The 22383-nt window shown below is 26.9% G+C and overlaps 1 protein-coding gene across 1 annotated transcript in view; it reads left to right on the forward strand.

Annotated features, from left to right (window-relative positions):
• LOC107452602 (protein O-mannosyl-transferase TMTC1) overlaps positions 1–22383 on the forward strand; it is a 183587-nt gene that overhangs the window by 46266 nt on the left and 114938 nt on the right. The window contains exons 2-3 of the mRNA XM_043054161.2: positions 10797–10974; positions 19216–19289. Of these exons, the coding sequence (XP_042910095.1) occupies positions 10797–10974; positions 19216–19289 (252 nt within the window). The remainder of the gene's footprint in view (positions 1–10796; positions 10975–19215; positions 19290–22383) is intronic.

Consider the following 22383-nt stretch of genomic DNA (forward strand, 5'->3'; position numbering starts at 1 on the left):
TCAAAACATTTTCTATTTCCAAGCAGGAAGTGCATTTTTTTAACTGAAAGTAATTTTAAACGTAACCAAAATAATATTAATAATAATAATAATTTAAATAACATTTCATTTAGTAAGAATCCAAAACGGTAAAAATAAGTTTACTATTATCACTGGTTATGAAACCTTTGACCATGCAATACGGAAGCATTGTCCAAGTCATTAAAACACGATATGAATCTATTGGATTTTACACAAGCCCAATAAACAATACAATCGATGAAAAGAGGGAAATTAGTTCCGTTAGATTTTTTCACACTAAAAATATTTTTGTGTATTTTAACACCAAATTTGGTGGTAACTTCTTTACACCAAAATGCTGTTCCACTAAGTGTTTCATTACACCAAGAATGTTCTATTACACTAATTTGTATTAAGTAACCGCCACTATTTATTTTGAATTTAGTAGCACTAAAATTTATGATTATGAAAAAATAAAATACAAATAAGAGTCAATAAATGTATTATTATCATACAATATTAAGGAAGAATCACTAATTTGGAATGATATGTATACTAATTTTCAAAATAAAATTAGTTTGTAAAGCAAACATACCAGAAGCAAAGATAACGATCAAACTCGAACAAAGTGCGGAATCTGATTAAAATTATACAAGTTAAAATCGCTTAATACAAAAAGTTCACAGGGATTTAAAAAATAATGTATAATTATTCATATTATTCAATGAAAAAGGTGCATCCTTTTTTAACTACGCAAAACAAATCATTTAATCAAAGCACAAGAAATCATAACAACAACAAACTCTAGCTGATTAATTACAAACGCCAACTTCTGGCGATAAAAAAAAGCGCACCAACACATCGATGTTTTTGGAAGGAAAAATAATTCTCGTTTGTGTAAATTAGTGAGAATTCTGTGTTATCGAACTTTAAGTGTTTAGGTTTAAGTTATACCCTTTAAATCGAATATGAGCGCTCGATTTGGTGTTTGTCGTCCCCGAAATAAAAATTTCTAATTACTTAATTTTTTGGTTGATCAACATCACATTTAGAGAGATATTACACCACAGTTTGCCCAAGTACACAAGGCAGATATGCGAAACAGTGAACTGTAATTAATACAGTACCGTGAATACAATTAATGTAATAATTTAAATATGTTCTCCACTTTCGTTTAAACATGTTATTGACTTTTAAATATGTTCATACAATGCTGAAAAATAACTTCTAAACTATCTTATTATTATTGAAACTTTGTTTACGCTAAATGAACAATCCATTTCCACTTTGTTACAAATTAAAATGTATCCCTTAAAGTCTAACTGAATCAGAAACAAAATATGTGACTACGTTAATCTGAACAAATTACAATAGATTTTCCTTTTCTTCTACGATTCCTTATCTTTCCAGTTTAAACAACTCAAGCATAAAGCTTCTTATTTTTTATTTTGTTAGAATGCATCTTTTCTTAAATATATACCTCTAAGAACATAGCTGACCCAGATTTTGAAGAAAGAATAGTACGAATTGAAACTGAGTGATAACCAGTTTTCTATATTGATTTTTAGGGAATAGATACTTGAAGGTATTGACTAAACCCAAGGGGAAATTTACCGATGTATTTTTAAAATATTGATTTCCCAAGGGTGAATTATTCACCATAAGATACTCAGATACCTAATTATAGAACTGGTTTCCATTTCCAGGGCATTTAAAGAAAAGGAGAAATTTATTATGCTAAAAGGAGAAATTTACATAAAATTAAAATTTTTTATTTTAGTGCGAGGATTGCTCTAGGTTTAGGAGAAAGCATAATGTACTGAAAGGAATTTTAAACAAGTTTTTTTCCAACTAAATTTGAAACTAAAAACAAATTTTGTTTTTTTTTCACAACTAAATAATGCGCTAAAAGTAGATATTTTTTAATTACTTAATGTAATGTTTTAAACGTTCCATTTACTTAAAAAAAACTCGGCATGACTTGTAATGCTTTTAAGTATTATTTTTTTTATAAATTCTAAATAATGATTTCCCTAAATATTGATTTCCCTAGGGTGAATTATTCACCATAAGATACTCAGATACCTAATTATAGAACTGGTTTCCATTTCCAGGGCATTTAAAGAAAAGGAGAAATTTATTATGCTAAAAGGAGAAATTTACATAAAATTAAAATATTTTATTTTAGTGCGAGGATTGTTCTAGGTTTAGGAGAAAACGTAATGTATTGAAAGGAATTCTAAACATGTTTTTTTCCGACTAAATTTGAAACTAAAAACAAATTTTGTTTTTTTTTACAACTAAATAATGCGCTAAAAGTAGATCCTTTTTTTAAAAAAAAATTACTTAATGCAATGTTTCAAACGCTCCATTTACCTTAAAAAAACTCGGCATGATTTGTAATGCTTTTAAGTATTTTTTAATAAATTCTAAATAACTAGGTCGTTAGAAACAGCTCAAAACTTAAAGGTTTTAGTTTTTTATTTTGGTAGAATGCATCTTTTCCTAACTACATACTTCTAAAAACATAGCTGACTCAGATTTTGTAGAAAGAATAGTACGAATTGAAACTAAGTGATAACTAGTTTTCTATATTGACTTTTAGGGAATAGACACTTGAGGGTATTGATTGAACTCAGGGGGAAACTCATCGATGTATTTCTAAATTATTGATTTTCCTAGAGTGAATTTTTCACCATAAGATACTAAAATACCTAATTATAGAACTGGTTTCCATTTCTACGGAATTTAGAGATTTTATGCTAAAAAGGAGAAATTCGCATAAAATTTTGACTTTTTATTTTAGTGTAAGGTTTGTACTAGATTTGAAAGAAAACGTAATATATAAAAAACAATTTTAACGAAGGTTTTCTTTCTGACTAAATTTAACACTGAAAATAAATATTTTCTTTTTACAACTAAATAGCACCCCAGAAGTAGATCACTGTTTTAAAATTACGTTACGCAATATTTTGAAGGCCCCTTTCTCTTTTCTAAAAAAACAATAAGAAACTCGACATGATATTTTGTGTTTTTAACTATTACTTTTTTATACATTCTTTATAACTTTGTCAATTTACACATTTTATGTCAAAACTTACAATTTTAAGAATTTTTTACTGATTTGTCAATTATTCTTTGCGAATAATTTTGTTAAAATATTTCTTCTTACAAACGTTCTTTTGTTTTTGTGATGCATTCAATAACTAATATGCCTTTTAATATTTTGAAAAATGTGCGACAAACCAATTTACAGTTAGAACAACAAAATAAAGGATATTTCATGTGTTATGAATGCTTTATTATAAATGTTTTGTTACAAATGATTTATATACATATTTATCGGGGAAAATGCTATTTTACAGTTAGAACATCAAAATGAATGGAGTTTTAATGCGTTTTGAATGTTAGATGATAAATCTACTATATAAAAATAAAACTTAGTCACAGATGTTATATGCATGGTTGTTTCAAAGTAAATTATAGTACAGAATCATTAAAAAACATATTACCATGTTATGGAATTTAGGTCTGAAATAAATAAAATAAAAAAGTGATTTATTATAAAAATATATTTGAAAGAAAAGCAACATTACATAAATATTTTTAAAATTATAATTTTCACTTTCATGAATTTATTTGATTGTAGAAAAATGGTAATAGTAAAGTATACCTCGGAATAATTGCTTAGAATTATTTCTGAAGTAACTTGATTTTCGTCAACAAAAGTTAGTGTTCAACAAACGTTAGTTAAATTTCAAAGAAACGCAAATTAAAAGGAACTCATATTATTCTTTACCTCATAACAGAAGTTCAAAGAGATTACATAATTATATTTAATAATTATGAACATGTTTAAGTATTTTTTTATGAATTCGGTCTAGATAACAAATATCTCGCTTTTTTAAACACACTTTTACATACACACTTTCTTTTCATGAAAATTATAAAAAAATGGATGTAAGAACTTAAAAATGGAACTTACAATGTCAATGTTCGGAAGAAGAACTATAACAACAGATACCACATGAATCTCTGAATACTTTGTACTAATAAATTAAAAATATATCAAAACCGATTTTTTCGTAGTTCACCTACCTGTGACCCTTATATTTATATTAAATAAGGTTTGAAACACTACTTTCATTTTAACATTTTATAAAATGCTGATTGAAAATCTCTCGGGTCATCATGCTTCTTTTTTGTCTTCTGATTCTTACTAGTACTGAGTAATAAAATGTGAAAGATACTTCGATTTTCCTGTATTTGAATATCTTTTTTTTAAAAAAATGTACTTCTGTGTTATTTAGCCAATATTTCGCCAAATGTTTAGCCAAATAGAGCACGAGACATAAAAACGAGTGACTAATGGACGAAATTGTTGCCAAATAGTTTGGGAATGAAAACTTAGAGTTAGATCTAAATATGAGTACTCACTGTCCCAAAGCGAATTTACATTAAATCGCTGCTATGAAGCACCAAGTAAATTCGCACGTCAAATAAAAAGAAGTGTTGATTTTTTATTAGGGTTTACAAAAAAATAATTTACGTAATTTAAGAATAAACGTATCCCCAAAACAAACTCAGAAACAAAAAATTTCACTCATAATTACCCAATACTATAATGCTATGAGCTGTAAAAACTGTGGTGTTATCTTTCTCCGAATATGATGCTGAACAAGTCAGAAAACTATGTAAAGGAACACTTTACTGTGGGTTAACACTAAGTCGAGTGTTCATATACGATTTAAATGATGTAATTTAAATCTAAACACTTAACATTGAATGACTTTATACAAAACTCTCTTGCTTTAATATCATACGATAATTATTTTAATTTCCAAGAACACCATTCATGGATTTATTTGAATATCAAAATTCAAGAAAAACAACTTCGCGAATAGTTTGTTTGTAATCTACATAGAATGAGCAAACGAGAATTTGTTGTAGTATTCTATGCTGATATTCATCAACAGCAACAAGATTTCACCGTTAAAATCTGCATGTATTTTTTTAGTTGTGTAATAAGGAACATTATATTTTAATTTTTAAATCCCTGAGAACTGCATTAAATGATTTTAGAGATCATCATTTCTATCTGCTTCTGGTTTGTTAAATCTAGCTAGAATTCGTTTTAATATTTTCTCTGTGCTACGTGAATGTTTGATTGCCAAAACGCATTTTATTTTAAAGATTAGTGTATTAATGCATACTAAGTGATTCTTACTTTATATTGTTTTGTAAAAATAACTTTAATGACTCTTATTTGTATCTTATTTCAGTGAAGTTATAAATTTTAGTGTAACTAAATAAGAAATTTGGTGGACGCTATATAAAACACTGAAAAAGAACATTAGTATAGTTGAACACTAGGTTCAAAAGGTATGAATGGCATTTCACTATGCCACTTCGGTGTAAGGTATCTACCCCTATTTTTGATGTTGAGATACATTAAAATTTTTATAGTGCATCTATAAGTAATCTATATAATTCTCAGATGCAATTTGCCCTGTTAAATCCTTGCTGATTTGAAGTTATTATCAATTACATTGAAAAAAATACTCAATCCATTTAATATTTTTAAACAATTTTTGAGCCTTTTACGATACATTTAAGAATCAATTTTCGTTGGAAAACAAAAATGAAATAATTTTTTTAATTCAAAAGTATTCCCTTCATTTCATCAATTTTATTGTCAATCTTCATTTGTCATATGTGTTTAAATCAAACAAAGCTTGAAATGGGAAATAAGCAATAAATCAATTTTAAATCAAAAGAAGTCTGTACTTAAATTTAAAATTATGATGAATCTGATAGCATTTAAAGTCCTATAAGTTATCTGGAAAAGTCATAAAAATGCATTTGAAAAACAGATTAATCCTCCCTTTAAATGAATAATAGAAAAGAAATGAAAATAAAGATGAAAAATTTAAATAATGGGTTAATATCGCCCGGGAATTGATTGCACATTTATCAAATAAGTGAGCTTTTGGCTTTATGCCAAATAGAGAGATTCTATATCCTTATTGGATTATTAAAAAATAAAACTTAATCTATTCTCAATTGATTGCTCCGATGGAAACTTACTTAGATTTCAGTGCCGTAATGCAAAAAGTTGAGAAAAATGACTTCTTAATTTACTGTTATTTATACGTTTATATGTGTATGAACTAAACGATATTTGTTTAATTCTTAAGAGCTGAAAGAAATTAGGTATAAATTTTGACGCTTGCTTTTGCCAAGAAATTTTTCAACTGAAAGAAAGAGTTCAATTTTTTTTCTTGATACAGTTAGACAGACAAAAGGAGGAGAAACATAACTACTTAATATACATTTTTATAAAAAAAAAAATAGAAGTCATTTTCAAAATTTATAGAAGCTGGAAGAAATTAAGAATAAATTTCGTGTTTATTTTTCGTTCTGCAAAAGAAGAATAAAGAGGTGAAAAATTCATCCATTTTGTAACAGAATATCTATTTGATGCAGTAAAAAAGAAGTTGGAAAAAATTAAGTATAGGATAATAGTATAGGATATTTTAAGGCACAGTGGTGCATAAAAAAAAAGAAAAACGGGCCCCCCTAAATAGCTTTTGATGTAATGATTGCATTTTGACATTCTAGGTTTCATTCTTAAGGTTCAAGTTTTTTTTTCAAGTATCCTAATTAATTAGTGCAGGCAATATTTTAAGTTAAAAGACCAAACAAAGCGTACTTTCTCTGAATGAGCATACCTTTTTTTTTACGATGGATTTGGGTTTTTGACCTCTAAAATATAAGGGTTATCCGTAATCTGGGAAATATGGTCTCCATAGTTTAATCAGGAATGCGATCCAAACTTTGGACCACTTATTGTTAGTTTTACTTTTTGCGTAACTTCTTAAAGGGAAATTGAAAAATTTTTGCACTCATTTATAAAATTCGCTTGTGCAACTTTTTTACGTCATTTTACTGTATATAATTTTACATAGCAAAATATAAAATTTGAGCAAAATCAATTGAATACTTCCTGAGAAATTGAATTTTAAATAAACTACTTCTTTAAAATTCGATTTATTCAACCAATTTCTCTCAATTGTTGCATTTTTTCACGTAAAATTACATACTTAAAAATTCTAAAAAAATATATATACTTTAAAAATTCAAAATTCATCTACTAGTAATTAATAAAATAATAAAAAATAATAAATATTTACTAAAGTGTAATTTTTGCATTGAATTATTTTCGAATAAACGGATTTTATAAAGTTCTCGAAATATGGCGAAATAAGAAAACGTAAAATTAACATTAGAGAGTACAAATTTTGGATCGCTCTCTTGATCTAACTATGGAGACCATAATTCCCAGATTGCGGCTACTCCCTGTATTTTGATGGTCAGAAGTGCGCTGAAAATATTGTATGTTTATTCAGTGAAATAACGTTTTTAAGTCAGATTTCGTAACTTAAAATATTGTTTTCACTAATTGATTAGCATATTTGAGGTCATCCCCTCGAACCATTAATATTGATTCCTAAAACGTGAGGGTCTGATCATTAGATTAAAAGTTATTCAGGATGATCCGTTTATTTGTCTATTTTTTGTGCACTGTATGTCAATCTTTTTTTGCGATGAATAGAAATAAGTGAAGAAAATGTTTCAAATACTGAACTAGTTACAATACGGGATTTAACAAATAAATTGACAGGATACAATAATTAAAGGAACAACCTTGAAATAAACATTTTACTCATTTCCTTTTCTTTTTTTTTCTTTTATTTCATTTCTCAACTTTAAACAAGCTTCACCGTTTTTTTTAACATATATGCACAAATCTTAGATTGGATATCAATTTTTGTTCATTAATTGTTGAAAAAACTTTGTATTTACAGTTATTAGCAGCTTACATTCTATAAATAATTGCGAACCACAATTAATAAAATCTTTAAAGGATAGTAAAAGAAAATTAATTTAAAAAGCACATTTGTTTTGAAGAGCTATAAGATATACTTTGAAAAAATTATGGTCCAGACTACTGGAAAAAGGAAAAAATTACAGTGTGCGAATTACCAATAAAAAATTATCTTATTACAGTGTGCGAATTACCTCTTCAAATACCAAAAAAAAAAAACGATAATTTTTACCCAAACGATAATTTTGGGATAACTTAACGAACAAAAAAAGCATAGTTTTATTATTATGCTCTTTGTTGAAAATGTTGAAAAATTTGGTAATTTTGTCATGATACCTTAGAGCATGTCATAAAAACCATTCACTCGGTTAAATTTACTTTTCAGATTAGTATTTTTACTAAATGTATGGTAATAGTTTACTAAGTGTAGAACTAAAATTTCGAAAATCAAAATTTCCAGTCAATCGTTAACCTATGAACGGAAAAATTACCAAATGAATAGTTTAAATAAAGTATGTTTGGTTTTATTTGGATTTTAATATGTACAGAAGCATAAGATTTTCCTTCATTTTCAACCCGTATTGAATTTCAATTTAAAACGGCGTTTGTTGTGAAAAATTGCTTGAAGAATATTAAAGAAAAATTCTTGATTCGGTGTAAGTCACTCTAAATCCAACCGTACAGCAGAAGACAGTTTAGCACTACGTTGACGAGAAGTCAGTGGTACATTTAATTAAATGTATTTTTTTCTTAATCATAACAAATTATAAATAATTTCTATTGCATGAAAATCTCAACAGTATTTTTTATTATAGTCAGTAATTTCAAGTTATATTTTTAATACTCTTCTAGTAAATGCAGGCACAATTAAAAATTACATATTATTACTTGTACTTTATTGAGTTTTAAGATTTTACTGGTTCTAAGGTTTAAAGTACTCCCTCATCTTACAGAAAATACGTTTGCATTGAATGTGAATTGTAGAAGGGAAAACGAATGAAATCGTTTCCTTTTGCTATAGATATATTACATATTTTGGGTCGCTTGTCAAAGCATAAAAAATAATTAAGAGAGTTTCATGTAAAAGCATGAGCTACCGATTTATTAAATTGCCAAAACAACAATTTTTATGATTTTTAAATATTTGTTCATTCGATAAATGTTTTGACAAATACCGAAGAAAACTAAATACTGAGCATTGTACATTCACACTAAATCTAAAAATATGGCTGATAGTTTTATTTTAGATTGATGTAACTAAAAATTGATAATATATGTGCTGAAAAAATGTATGGTCAAAACTAGCAGAATATGGTAAAATTTGTAGTTCTTCTAGCTAGCTATATGGGAGCATCAAAAAGCATAGCATTTTAACCGAAGCACTTTGGTTATGACTTTGGAAAAAATTAGCAATAAAATATATTTTTATAATATGTGATAAAATTTGTTAAATGTGGTCAAATTTGCTAATTTTATCGTCATGCTTTTGAGCATGGCATAAAAACCATTTATTCGTAAAAATTTACTCTTCAATTTTACATTTTTTTACCAAATTTATGGTAATAAAAACTATAATTTTGAAAACCAACGTTTTCTATAAACCGTTGCCATATGAACGGAAAAAATACCAACTAAATGGTTTAAATACCATATATTTTGGTTTAATTACAACAAATGTCATTACCATAAAGTAAGATAATTTTACAAGATTTTTTTTCTCCGTTCAGTAATCTGAATATCTATATTTGAAATTAATAATTTCCATAACCAGTACAAGTTAAAAACATCACGACACAATTTGGAATACTCTGGAATATTTTAGAATTTGGAATTATTTCACTGGGGAATATTCATATGAGAAAATTCATCAATATTTTCCTTTTATTTTGTAATATTTTTCTTCTTAATACAGATACAAATAAAGAATATACATAAAAAAGGTTTTTATTTTTTTTATTTTCTAGAGCTTAAAGATTTTAGCAGTTTTCCAGGTTTAAAGAACTTTCTCATCTAACGTTAAATACGCATGGATCGATACTTAATTACAAAAGTGAAACCGAAGGAAATCGTTTCACTTTGCTATAGCTTTACAGCTTTCTCATTTTTTATTCATTTGTCAAAGCATAGGAAAGTATTGAGATTGTTTTGTGTACATGCATTGGCAACCGATTGATTGCATTGCCTGACCTCTGACAGAACAGAAGCAAAAATAAATTATAGTTCAGCATGCAAATTAGTCTATTCTTGAATAGTTTTAAATAGAAATTATTATTCACGTTCATGTCGTCACGAAAATTTTCGTGAGTTTAAAAACCATGCCAAAACCTTTAAATAACCATATTTTAGAGTTAGCTTATTTTCTTTTTTGCTCTTTTTAAGGACAAATCTTTATTATTGCCACAGACAAAAATGAAAAAAAATGAATTAATGAATTAAAAAATAATAATTTTAACTTAGTATAAGAATAAAAACAAACTAATTTAAGGGATAAAATAGCTACAACTAATTGTAAATTATTTATGCAATTTATAAATCAGTTTCAAAAGTCTCTTTTTAAATAGATTCATATATTGAAGGATTTAGGACAAAATAGTAATGAGTCACGAGTCATAATATTTTCGATAGTGACCTTCTTATATCCAACTGCGCAAGAGTAATATTTCCAGATAGGTACCAACAAGAAGCGTACGCAAAAACTGTGGTGCTTTCACCTCAATACCGCTCTCATGAAAGTTATAAATATGTGGCTTATCCTTATTTTATTCCAGTTTCTTCAATTCTCAATTTCTGTTTAATAAAATACAATATTTTTCAATACTTCAGTTGTTATCAATTGTAAATGTTCTTGCTTATTTAATAGAATTCTTGTACTATGATTTTGATTAGACTAAATGTTTTTTCGTTTCAGGTTGAATCATGTTTTTTGTGGTTTATCAGCATGGAGTTTTCATTTTGTGAATGTTTTTCTGCACTCATGTGTATCATTGATGGTCGCTTTTCTTTGTATTAAAGTTTTAAAATGGTCTCGAGAAGATACCTTATTTGCTGCTTTACTTTTTGCTACACATCCTATTCATACAGAAGCGGTAAGTAATTTTTTTAAGCTAATTTAACTGATGATAATTTTTATTAAAGGCGTGGTTATAAGAACAATAATTTTAAAAACTAGAATTTCCTGTAAACCTCTACATATGAATGGAAAAATTTCCAAATCGATGGTTTAAATAAAATAAAATACTTCGCTTTTATTAATCAGTTTTATTCAATTTTTAAATTTTTCTTTACCTGAAATGTCATTGCCATATAGTGCAGTAATTTAACCAAACTTCTCCTAATATACGTAATGCATAGAAAATTTGTTTTAAGAGAAAAGTCAAGAAGAAAAAAAAGTATATACTTGTTGATATCTTAACAACATTTATCACTCTCAGTATAATGATTTAATTTAGTTTCAAGATTATTTTACCTCCCTGCCATGGTGAACCTTTTTATGCTTTATTAGACTCCCATAATGGTGGATATTTCGTAAAATTTCTATAGGGACACTTCTAAGTTGAAATTGATGACGTTATAAACGTACTGGAATCCATTCTGGTTTTGAAAACGGCCTGTAATGTCCTTCCAAGCAGTCACCTATTATTTAGATCCCAAATGTAAAATCTGTAACAATCTTCTCCTTTCTTTGGATTCTAACTTTGTTCGTAAAAACGTGTTAGGGCATGTCATTTGTAAAGGGACAAAATAGATTTTCTTTGTGAACAAAATAGAAAATTTATAATCATTAGTGAACAAAGTTTCTTTTACTTAAAAAAAATAAAAAAATAAACATTTTTATGTTGAAGGAGTTTTAAAGAATTCGAATTCTGTTACAGACTAAGAATTAGGCCTTTTGAGGAATTGTAGAGATAAAAATTGATATATTTCTTTAAAAATAATAATGGTTAACTTAAGATTACAATTTTTTTTGACTGATTTTATAGTATAATTAGAATTATCCAATGTGGGATAAATACTTGGAACAAAATAAAATTATTACGCATGCAATATCTGCATAGTAAAAAAAAAACCTTTTATAACATTTCTGAAACATTTTTATTTATTCTTTTAAATTCCGCTATTTTTCATTTCGTTTTTATTCTTTTTTGAAAGGATACCTATTCAATTTATTTTACAGCTGCGTCTAAAATTGCCTCAGAAACGTTAAAAGGACCCTATGTTGTATAGTAATAAACGGCAAAAAAACCATTTTATTTACTATTAATATTTTGCAAAATGTTTTACAGAGAATCTTTTTAGTTGGAATTAATGACTATACAAACGTACTAGAAATCTATTCTTGCTATAAAGACTCCCTATAATATCTTTCTGCACAGTAACTATTCTGGATCTCTAGTGTAAAATCTCTTACTATCCTTTTTTTGGATGAAAATATATATTGCTTCGTTAGTAACATTTAGGTATTACAACGTTATGTGAAACAACATTTAAGCGAACAAAATGGAAGACTAAATATTATTAGAGAAGAAAAATTATTTAAAAAATATGACTATTATGTTAGGAGTTTAAAGAGTTTGGAACCTAAGACAGGCTATAAAGTATTCATTTTTACGAAATTGTAGGGATTAGAACCTATATATTTCTGTAAGAGTAATAAGGGTATATGTTTTTAATCTACAATTAAGTACTTTTTCAAATACTAATTCCTTAAAGTAATTTTTTCAAAATTAATGAAATAATTTTGAAAAAATCGACGCAATAAAAATGATCCAAAACCTTGTACATAAATAAAATCTGTAATGTAAGGAAATGTTTCAAAATATTCCAGAAACATTTTATTTATTTCTTAAAACGTAAAGATTTCTATTATTTTCCTTCATACTTCAAACCTCTTTAATTTACATTGCAAATCCTCTAATAGTGTTTTTAAAACATTGCGAATATATTTTGTTCTACAATAACAAGTTTAAGGTTAACACTTACTGGTGCCACCTATACACTAAATAGTAAATCAATATATAGTAAGTAAACACTGAACAATTTTGATCATTAGATAATATCATGCATTATTACTTAAATGATCTTACACCTTAAAACAATCCTTTTTTTTTTGTTTGTCTGGAATATGACTATACAGTCATAAGTAGCCATAGGCAAAAAATCCCAGTAAAGAAAAGAGAAAAACAAGTATTTACAAATCAATATTTCAACCAACATATACATACAATTACATTAATATGTAACGGCATTTCTTTGCTTGTTTGCGTGCCATCAATTAGCAAAAGCAAAATTTCTAACTAGATTTTCTCAAACGAAAAAGCATAAAAACTGCCATTTGCTACTAAATTACACCACATAACTATTTTTGAGTACATAAAAACTGTGCTACGTTTTAGGATGCAAAAAACATTTTTGAAACATAAATTTGACTATTTTTGCTTGAGATTTTTATACAAGACATAGAATTGTATGCCATAGTTTTAAGTTTCAATTACATATAACAGATGTGTAATCAAAGTAAGGCAATCCTCCAAAAATATGTCACGACTTAGGTATATATAACTTGGTATATGTTTTAAAAACTAATTTCTCTTAATGTTACGCCTTATTGAATAAAAAATTTAAAACGTTGAAGAAAATAATATAATACAGCTTAAAGTGTTAGGTCACATCAATGTAAGATGTTCATCTAAAAGAACTACAACTGAATTTCTTATTTTTTTAACATAGAAAATTTTTTTTCTACTGAATACTTTTACGTGACACCTAACATTTAGTTCTAATATGTTATAGATAAGGATTAAGATTTCATGTTAAAAATGGAGATTATAGGAATGAGGTCATGATAAAAGTTTCTAGCGGATCATTAATTTAACTTTGCAAAGCCTGTCTTCACCTTATTTGATGCTGTGATTCTAGTGAAATGAATCTTGAATAAAGGGAAAAAAATCCCACATTTTGGAAACTTTATTTCAATATAAAAAGTAGATAGTTTATCTACACGTAAAAAAAAAATTCTTTAAAATTACCGTACTGTATGGTAATGATATTTCTAATAAAAAGTACATAGTTCTTGTTGATAAAACCAAAATCTATGATATTTAATACATTTATTTAGAAATTTTTCCATTCATATGGAAACGATTAACCAGTAATTTTTTTAATCGAAATTATTGTTCTTATTACCGCACATTTAGTAAAAAATACAAAACTGAAAAATAAATTCAACAGAAGTGGTTTTTATAACAGGCTCTAAGGCATTATGAAAAAATTACCAAGTTTTACCACATTTTGCAAAATTTTAGAGCATGTTATTCAGCCATATTTTATTGTTGATTTTACCAAAATTAGTACCAAAGCGCTTCGGCATTAACTACGGTGCGCTTCGGTGCTTCCAGAGAGCCAGAAACGTTGTAAAATTTACTATATTCTGATTGTTTTGACCATACTTTTTTCTCAGAGGCCGGGATAGCCTGGTTGGTAGGGCCCTGGGCCCATGTCCAAGAGGTCGTGGGTTTGATCCCCACTTACCGAAGAATCCCCGTGTAGTAAATGGTGACTGATGCACGTTAAATCTGTCGAGTTGCAAATTCCTCCATGTTCCCATAACAAATCAATAACTCTGGGGGTACTAATCCAGGAGTTTTCTGGATTGGTTCAAAATTACAAGGCTACGGAGTTGAACATTATTAGTCGTAAACCCAAAATTGGGTCAACTGTTCAACGACGGATATAGTATAATATAATATAATATAATATAATATAATATAATATAATGTAATGTAATGTAATGTAATGTAATGTAATGTAATGTAACGTAACGTAACGTAACGTAACGCAACGCAACGCAACGCAACGTAACGTAGCATAGCATAGCATAGCATAGCATAGCATAGCATAACATAACATAACATAACATAACATAACATAACATAACATAGCATAACATAACATAACATAACATAACATAATATAATATAATACTTTTTTCTCAGTGCATTAAAAAATAATTCTATGAGTGTAATTAAAACAGATACATGAGCATTAAATGATATGGAATGGTGGTAATACTTAAAGTTCAACCATTTAAAAAATTTTTGTTACCTACTTCCTCAATCTAAATTAACCCCTCAAACTTGAAATCTAATATTCTTTCTTAAACTGTGGGATATTTATTATTTTTCGAGATAATATTGAGTAAAAAGTGAAATATATTTCGTTAATACGAGAACAGTAAATATTAATTTTAATATTTTATGTTTGAATTTTACCATCTTTTTCAATCGAAAAACCATTTCAATTGATAGTACTTTAACAAAAAAGATAATATTTAAACACGTGAGACAATTGCGTATAGAAAAAAAAACTATATACATTTAATATAAGTAATTCTACGAGTCTAAAGGATCCCCTAGTGAATATCCTCCTAAATAAACTTTGAGAATAAACAAAAATAGTTTTTAGTCTTTTAAAATAAAAAAAGAAATATGCGCTTAAACAGCTTGTAATAAATTTTGAATAGCATTTTAATAAATAATAAAAGAAATTTCAATGGGAATAATTACCTTATACACAAAAAATTTTCTTTAAAGATTGGTTTATGAGAGACATGAGTAAAATTTTTAGAAGTTATTTTCAACTAAGAAAAATGTTAAAAAAGAATCAAACTCTTAAAGCTCTTAAAAATATATTTAAATTTATATTTCTTTGGATATTTTAATAGAAGGAATAGATGTTTTGTAAATTTATGCTTAAAAGTAAATAAATGAATAAAAGATAAGTATAGTTATATAGTAAGAGAATGAATAATAGAATATAAGTGTTAACGTGCTAAAGTAAGGAAAATGAAAATCATGCACCAGAGTTTTTCACGTTTTTGTTCTGAGCTAAAATAAATTACTAAAATGCTTTAATTTTAGTCAAGTTCTTATCATCTACCATGAATAACAGATTTCTATAAGAAATTATTAGATGCTCGTGGATAAAAATATTGCTTTTTTTCTGAACCTAATAGAACAAAACTGTCTGAAATTAAATTAAAAAATACGACTTCTTCAAAACTCGATTTCTCAGGAACTATCCGACCGATATCACTCAAATTTTGCAGTTTTGAATTTTCCATTTAAAATTGCAGTATTGCTGCTACCCCTAAATATTAAGGGTCAGAAATCTGAATTCCTCGAAAAAAAAAGATATGTTTAATACTAAAAGATATGTTAGAGAAAGTATAGTGTTACGTCTAATTTTGTAACTCAAAATATCGCCTACAATAATTACTAAGCATAGAGGTCTCTTTTACAAACCAGTTAGTCCAAGAACGTAAAGATCCGATCATTAGATAAAAAGCTGTTCAGAGTTATCAGTTTATTTTTTTGCGCACTGTACATAATTATAATATAATTACAGAAAATTCCTGTATTTTTGTATTTTGAGTACCATGGTTCTACTTAGAATCCAATTTTTCGAAAGTTGATATGGTACATACTAATATATAGTAATATTTCAAAAACTTGTAAATGTTGACATACGGTTCAAAAAATAATTTATAGATGAGGAAATAGCACTTTTTATGAACTCCGTATGTTTCCACAATGGACACAAACTTTTGCTAATACTAAATATTATAAAACTCAAAAGTTATTTGTCCCTTATTTTTCTTAAAAAAAAGGTTGATTAATGAACTAACCTATTTTATTTTTATTAAAAAAAATGTAAGTCCAGCTGCTCAACAATAAAACGTTTTCCTTTTTTATCTATGCTTTAATCTAAAAATAGTCTTCTCTTAGTTATTTACTTTATCCTGTAAGCAGCTTTAAATGCAATTAGGAAAAGGTGATTTTTTTATATCCATAAAAAGCTTTGTGCATAGCTATTAAAGATAAATAACCCTTTAAAGACATCCTATCGGGGCGAAGCTGAGATTTTTTTTCCGAATGAGTAACATTTAATTATGGCAGAAAAATGATTAAATAGAATATAAAGATAACTTAAAAGTTATTAATCTAAAAGTAAATGAAAATACAATTAGGTAGAGAGGAAAAGAAAAAAATAGACATGGCAAACTTCCAAATAAAGAAAATTAATTAACAGAAGAAAATTAAAAGATATTAAGTTACAACTCTTTTAAAACATTGTTTTAGTGTTGATAGCCTGTTAAATTTACAGCTTTATCGCTTTCATCAATATTTATGAGATTTCCAAACTAAATTATAGCTGGCATATTATAAAAGATATTTCATACGTGCGCACGCTGAATAATGCTAGTGAATAATGCGAAACGAAATTTGGTAAAAAAACCCACCAACCGCAGTCTCTAAAGTATGGGGGAGAGAATGCTACAACGATTTTTGCCAGTACATTATTTTATCCACAACCAGCGTTGAACAGTCGATCCAATTATGGCTATCAATGTAACTTTTTAATTGTAACTTGAAACACACCCAGAAGACAAGCAAACTCTTGAATCAAGCATTGGGACAAAATAGGACTTTTTAATGGAACTAATCCGCATTTGCAATATACGGTGAGGAAACCACGAAAACCTTCCACTACTAACCAGACGGCATAATGATTCTAACCCATGATTCATCTTTGCCACTGAGAATCATTTACGTCAGCACTGTAGTCGGTGTGAGGAGGGAGCAGAATTCGCATCAACCAGCCGCCGCTGAGATTCGAGCCTGGCTCGCCTTGTTGAAAAGCGAAAGCTTGGCATAAAATAATGATCTAACTTATATATAGACATTGGAAGGCAAAAGTTTCTCGCCAGTGTATACACACACACACACACACATGGTTTGTACATATAACTTTAAAAAGATGCATAAACATCCTCATTAAAATTTTGTTATAATGAAAACATGGGGCTGTTTAGAATGATAAATAATTTCATTTTTCACTTTTTTATTGTAATTTGATTAATATAACAATATACTGAGCGGAAGTTTTTCTACGCTACATATACGCAGAAGGATTTAGAACTGCGGTTACTGAATTGAAGGATATGAAAGAATATGATAAATAAAAGTTGAGAAATTCGTAGCAACCCCTGTCCGGGAATGTCATCAAATGTGGCACCTCCTCATTATGACCTAGACTGACATTCGCAATCGAAACGGTACTTTTATTTATCTCAAATATCTTGATTTTATATTTTATAATGCTTAGTATCAAAAGTTTCAATAAAATATGCTTAAAAAACGACGTTTTATTGAAAAGTAATAATTTGACCGCTAATTTGAGAGCTCACCAAGGTGTAATCTTTACGGTGTGCGCCTAATCTTTAAATTACAATAAAATAGCTAATTAAGAGCCTTTTTCATAGTAATATTCACCAGAATTCACTAGAATATGTGAAAATAACATTGAATTAAGACACTTTTGACACTTTTTCGCACTATGACAGTTCCAACATGACTTACTATATAATTCTCAATAAAACTTATGCTATGTTTTGCCTCTCTCCTCATTGTTTGTAATTGTAAGTATCTATATCGAGGGTAACCACCGCATTTCTTTCAAAGTCTTCAAGTAAGGCTATAAAAGTGATGTCTAGATATGGTAGTGTAGTTTTTCGCAAAGAACCATTACAGAGCCACCACGAGAAAAATTGAGGAATCAGCGCTCCTATTTAAAAAATGATACTGATGAAGTTAATTACAAAACTGCGAAGCATTATCTAATAGACACCTGTGGATCGTAATACAAATAAAAGAATACTAAAACCGCATCGGAAGGTTTGCAGTTCGAGGTGACAAAAAATTCAAAGGAAAGGAAAAACAATTTTAGTATCAAGATACATTTATTTTTCATGTACAGAGTTTTCTTGTGAGTTTTGTTGTATCACATTTTAAAACGTCTCTTAAATGATTGCTGAAATGATACACTGGTCTTATGAAGAAGGTGTGATGCTTAATGACACAAGACCCAGAATCGGTAATACTGCGATCAACGGAAACCACGTTGTACAATTTAGGAACGTATAATAACAATATATTATTTGGACACTTAAAGGGCGCGAGACTCATGTTTATATGAAGAAAGCAGATTTGTAGTTATGATAAAATTGTTTGTTAAAACCGCTTTGTGATATGTTAAAACCGTTTAAAATGGAGTAAACGTTCAATAAATAAATAATGCATGAAAATATAGACTAAACTGATTTTAAAACAAAACCCTACAATATTCCCAAAAGTTAATTTATATATATATTTTCTTCACAATAATTATTGTCTTTTATACAAATATAAGTATATCGAAATGATAGAATTGTTCTGAGAAATTATATATTTTATAAGCATTCAATTAAACATTTTTGTTTGTCTTTTCAGGTTTCTAGCGCTGTTGGAAGAGCGGAGGTTTTGTCTGCATTTTTCTTCCTCACATCTTTACTGACATTTATAAAGTGAGTATCGTATAGCGACAGTCAAATGATAAATGATTGCAGATGTATAATGATTGCAGTATAAATGTTTGCAGATGAATGAAATAGTCCTAAGAATTCATACATTCATTAGCAGAATCTTCTCGAAAATACAGCTATTTCTAGCTCTCAATTATATCTCAAATAACAGCTGATTACATCAAAACACATCATTTAAGTATTTCAGGAAAAAAATGTCAAAAACTGAAATGAAAAATGTCTTCTCCATTTTTGTAGGGTAGTATATAACAAGTTATTTTCTACCTAAATTACGATAGAATTACTCAAATTTACTAATTAAAGTATTTATTTAGGGTTATTTAGGAAAAGAATTATTACAAATTATTATTATTATTATAGGAAAAAAATTATTACAAAATTACACAAATATTTACAAATTTGTAACAATATTATTAAAATACTATATAAATTATAATTATAATATTATATAAATTATAATATAATTATATAAGTTATTATATAATTATATAAATTATAATATAATTACATAAATTATATTCATTAGTGTTAATTTTCTCCTCACTCTGATTAATAGTGCAACTTAAAAATAATATTTTTGGATAATAAAAATATTTGTTAAAGTAAAAGTTGTTTGGGCAAAGAATAAGAATTGTTAACATCATCTACCTTTCATACGCTTTTTTCATATTTTAACACCACCCCTTGATTAATTACAAAAATGAAATTTCGATGAAAATTTTGGGATTCAAGGTATCAACTAATATTTTTACATAGAATAAATTGTATGAGGGTATAGAGAATTTAGTTATTTGATGAAAATATGTTAACTTACGTAGCGAGTTTAATAAATTTTTATTAGAAATGCAATTATTTTGTAAAATGAAGAAAGAAGTTTAAAGGTGTTGTCTTCGAAAGCATTTACATCATATATTTTAGAAGAAACAAATTAAAACTTTCTTGAAAAGTTATGCATTTAGTAATCGATTTCTGCGGAATAATTTGTGAACCATATTATGTTTCGTTCATTCAGTAAGCAGAAAAAAAAAATAATACATACTTCATAAAGGAAGATGTTATTGTAGACACATTTTCAGCATAGTTTTCCAATTTTCGACTGTTTATTTGAATGCAATAAATCTTTTTGAGAACTGTTTTACATCACTAGATTACAAGATTTACAAAGCCGTAAATATCATTTTTTTTTTACATTTAAAAGTATGCTTGAACAAGAGAAAGAAGTATAGTCAAAACAACTAGATTATGGAAAACTTAAAAATGTTTCGGGCTCTATGGTAACTCCAATAAGCTCCGTAATTTTTACCGAAGTGCTTTGGTAATGAATTTTGCAAAATACACAATAAAACATAGCTTTACAATAGGAGTCAAAATTTGGTAAATTGGTAAAATATTGTAACTTTATCATGATACCTTAGCATAGAATAAAAACCATTTATTCAGTCAAATTTACTGTATTTTTGCTAAATGTCAGGTAGCAAAGAAAAATATAATTCTTAAGATCAGAATTCTCGGTAAACCGTTAACATATGAACGGAAAAATTTCCAAATTAATAGTTTAATTACCGTATATTTTGGTTCATTATATCAGGTTTATATTTTTTACCAGAAATGTCATTACCATAGAGTGCAGTAGTTTTACCAGAATTTTTCGTGAACATATTACTCACACCTACACCTTTATTTGAACACATTTCTTACATTTTAAGCACAATTAAACATATTTCTTTACGCATTATATTTTAATATATCTTAGTTTAATATATTTCTTTTATCTAAATGTTCAATTAAATATTAATAGTTTTTTCACTTTCACTAATATTTAAAGACTTCAGACTTAATATTATATAAATTTATGAGTAATGCATTCTTAATAGAAAAAAAAATAATATAAATTAGGTTTTTCTATTGCTTTTATTCTTTTTCTGACTATATGAAATAATGACAAAAATTTTTGTTTTCATTAAGGTGCATGTATTCTTGTCTCTTGCAACAAAACAAACATAACTATAATTGTTATAACTATTACTTCAATTCATGCAAATTTAATAAAAAATATATACAGTGAATTAAGTAAAAATTTCCTTCAAATCAAGATTTTTTTTTAATACTAACAATATAAATTTATAACTAACAAAATAATTTTCTTAAATATGCACGTTCCTTTTTCTTGCATCTAAGCATTTATGTATTTATTGTTAATTATGAAACTATTACTTTTACATACAAATTTAATTGAAAAAAACTATTAATATAGTTAAAATTTCAAATTTTTGAAAGACAAAAAGTGAGTAGAGATTATTTAAACATTTTATAAACTAAATAATATTTATTCCTTTTATTTTTCGAAGCAATAATGCAAAAGTGAGAATTATTTTTACTCTAATGAATTTATTTCATTTTATTCTATTTTTTCTTTCTTTGTGTTTACATTATTATAGAAATTTTTTTTTACCGACGTCAAAAAAAATCACGTGAAAAATAATTATTGAAGTGTTCTTTATTATATTTATCACGAAAGCTTAGAACTTTCTTTGATTTAAAAGTAATTGTTTTATTATTTACAGTGGCTTTAATAAAGCATATAAAGATTTTAAGTATTATTTTTGTTTTAGTTTTATCATAGTTTTACGATTTTCTTTATCTATTGAACTTAAATTATTGGTTTCAAAATTTTAATATATATATATATATATATATATATATACACAGGGGATAGATAAAATAATGAAAACACTTCTATGCAAATACATTTTTTCTATTTCTCAAGAAATTCTTAATCATTTTATAACTTCNATATAAATATATATATATATATATATATATATATATATATATATATAACTCAAAAGAATTAGGGGGACGCATGGCTCCCCTAATTTTTTGAGCTGTGTATATACAATATATAGCATCATTGAAAGAGCTATTAAACTATTAAATGAGTAAAGGGGCAAGTAACTAGTTTCATAATTCGCCTGGAGTATACAAGAAAAATAGATTTGATTCCTTCTCATTTATAGTGCGTATTTTTTTAAATTTATTTTTCTTTGCGAATCTTTTATTTTTTGCATGGATTTTT

Source organism: Parasteatoda tepidariorum, chromosome X1, assembly GCF_043381705.1.
Source record: "Parasteatoda tepidariorum isolate YZ-2023 chromosome X1, CAS_Ptep_4.0, whole genome shotgun sequence".
Lineage (NCBI taxonomy): Eukaryota > Metazoa > Arthropoda > Arachnida > Araneae > Theridiidae > Parasteatoda > Parasteatoda tepidariorum.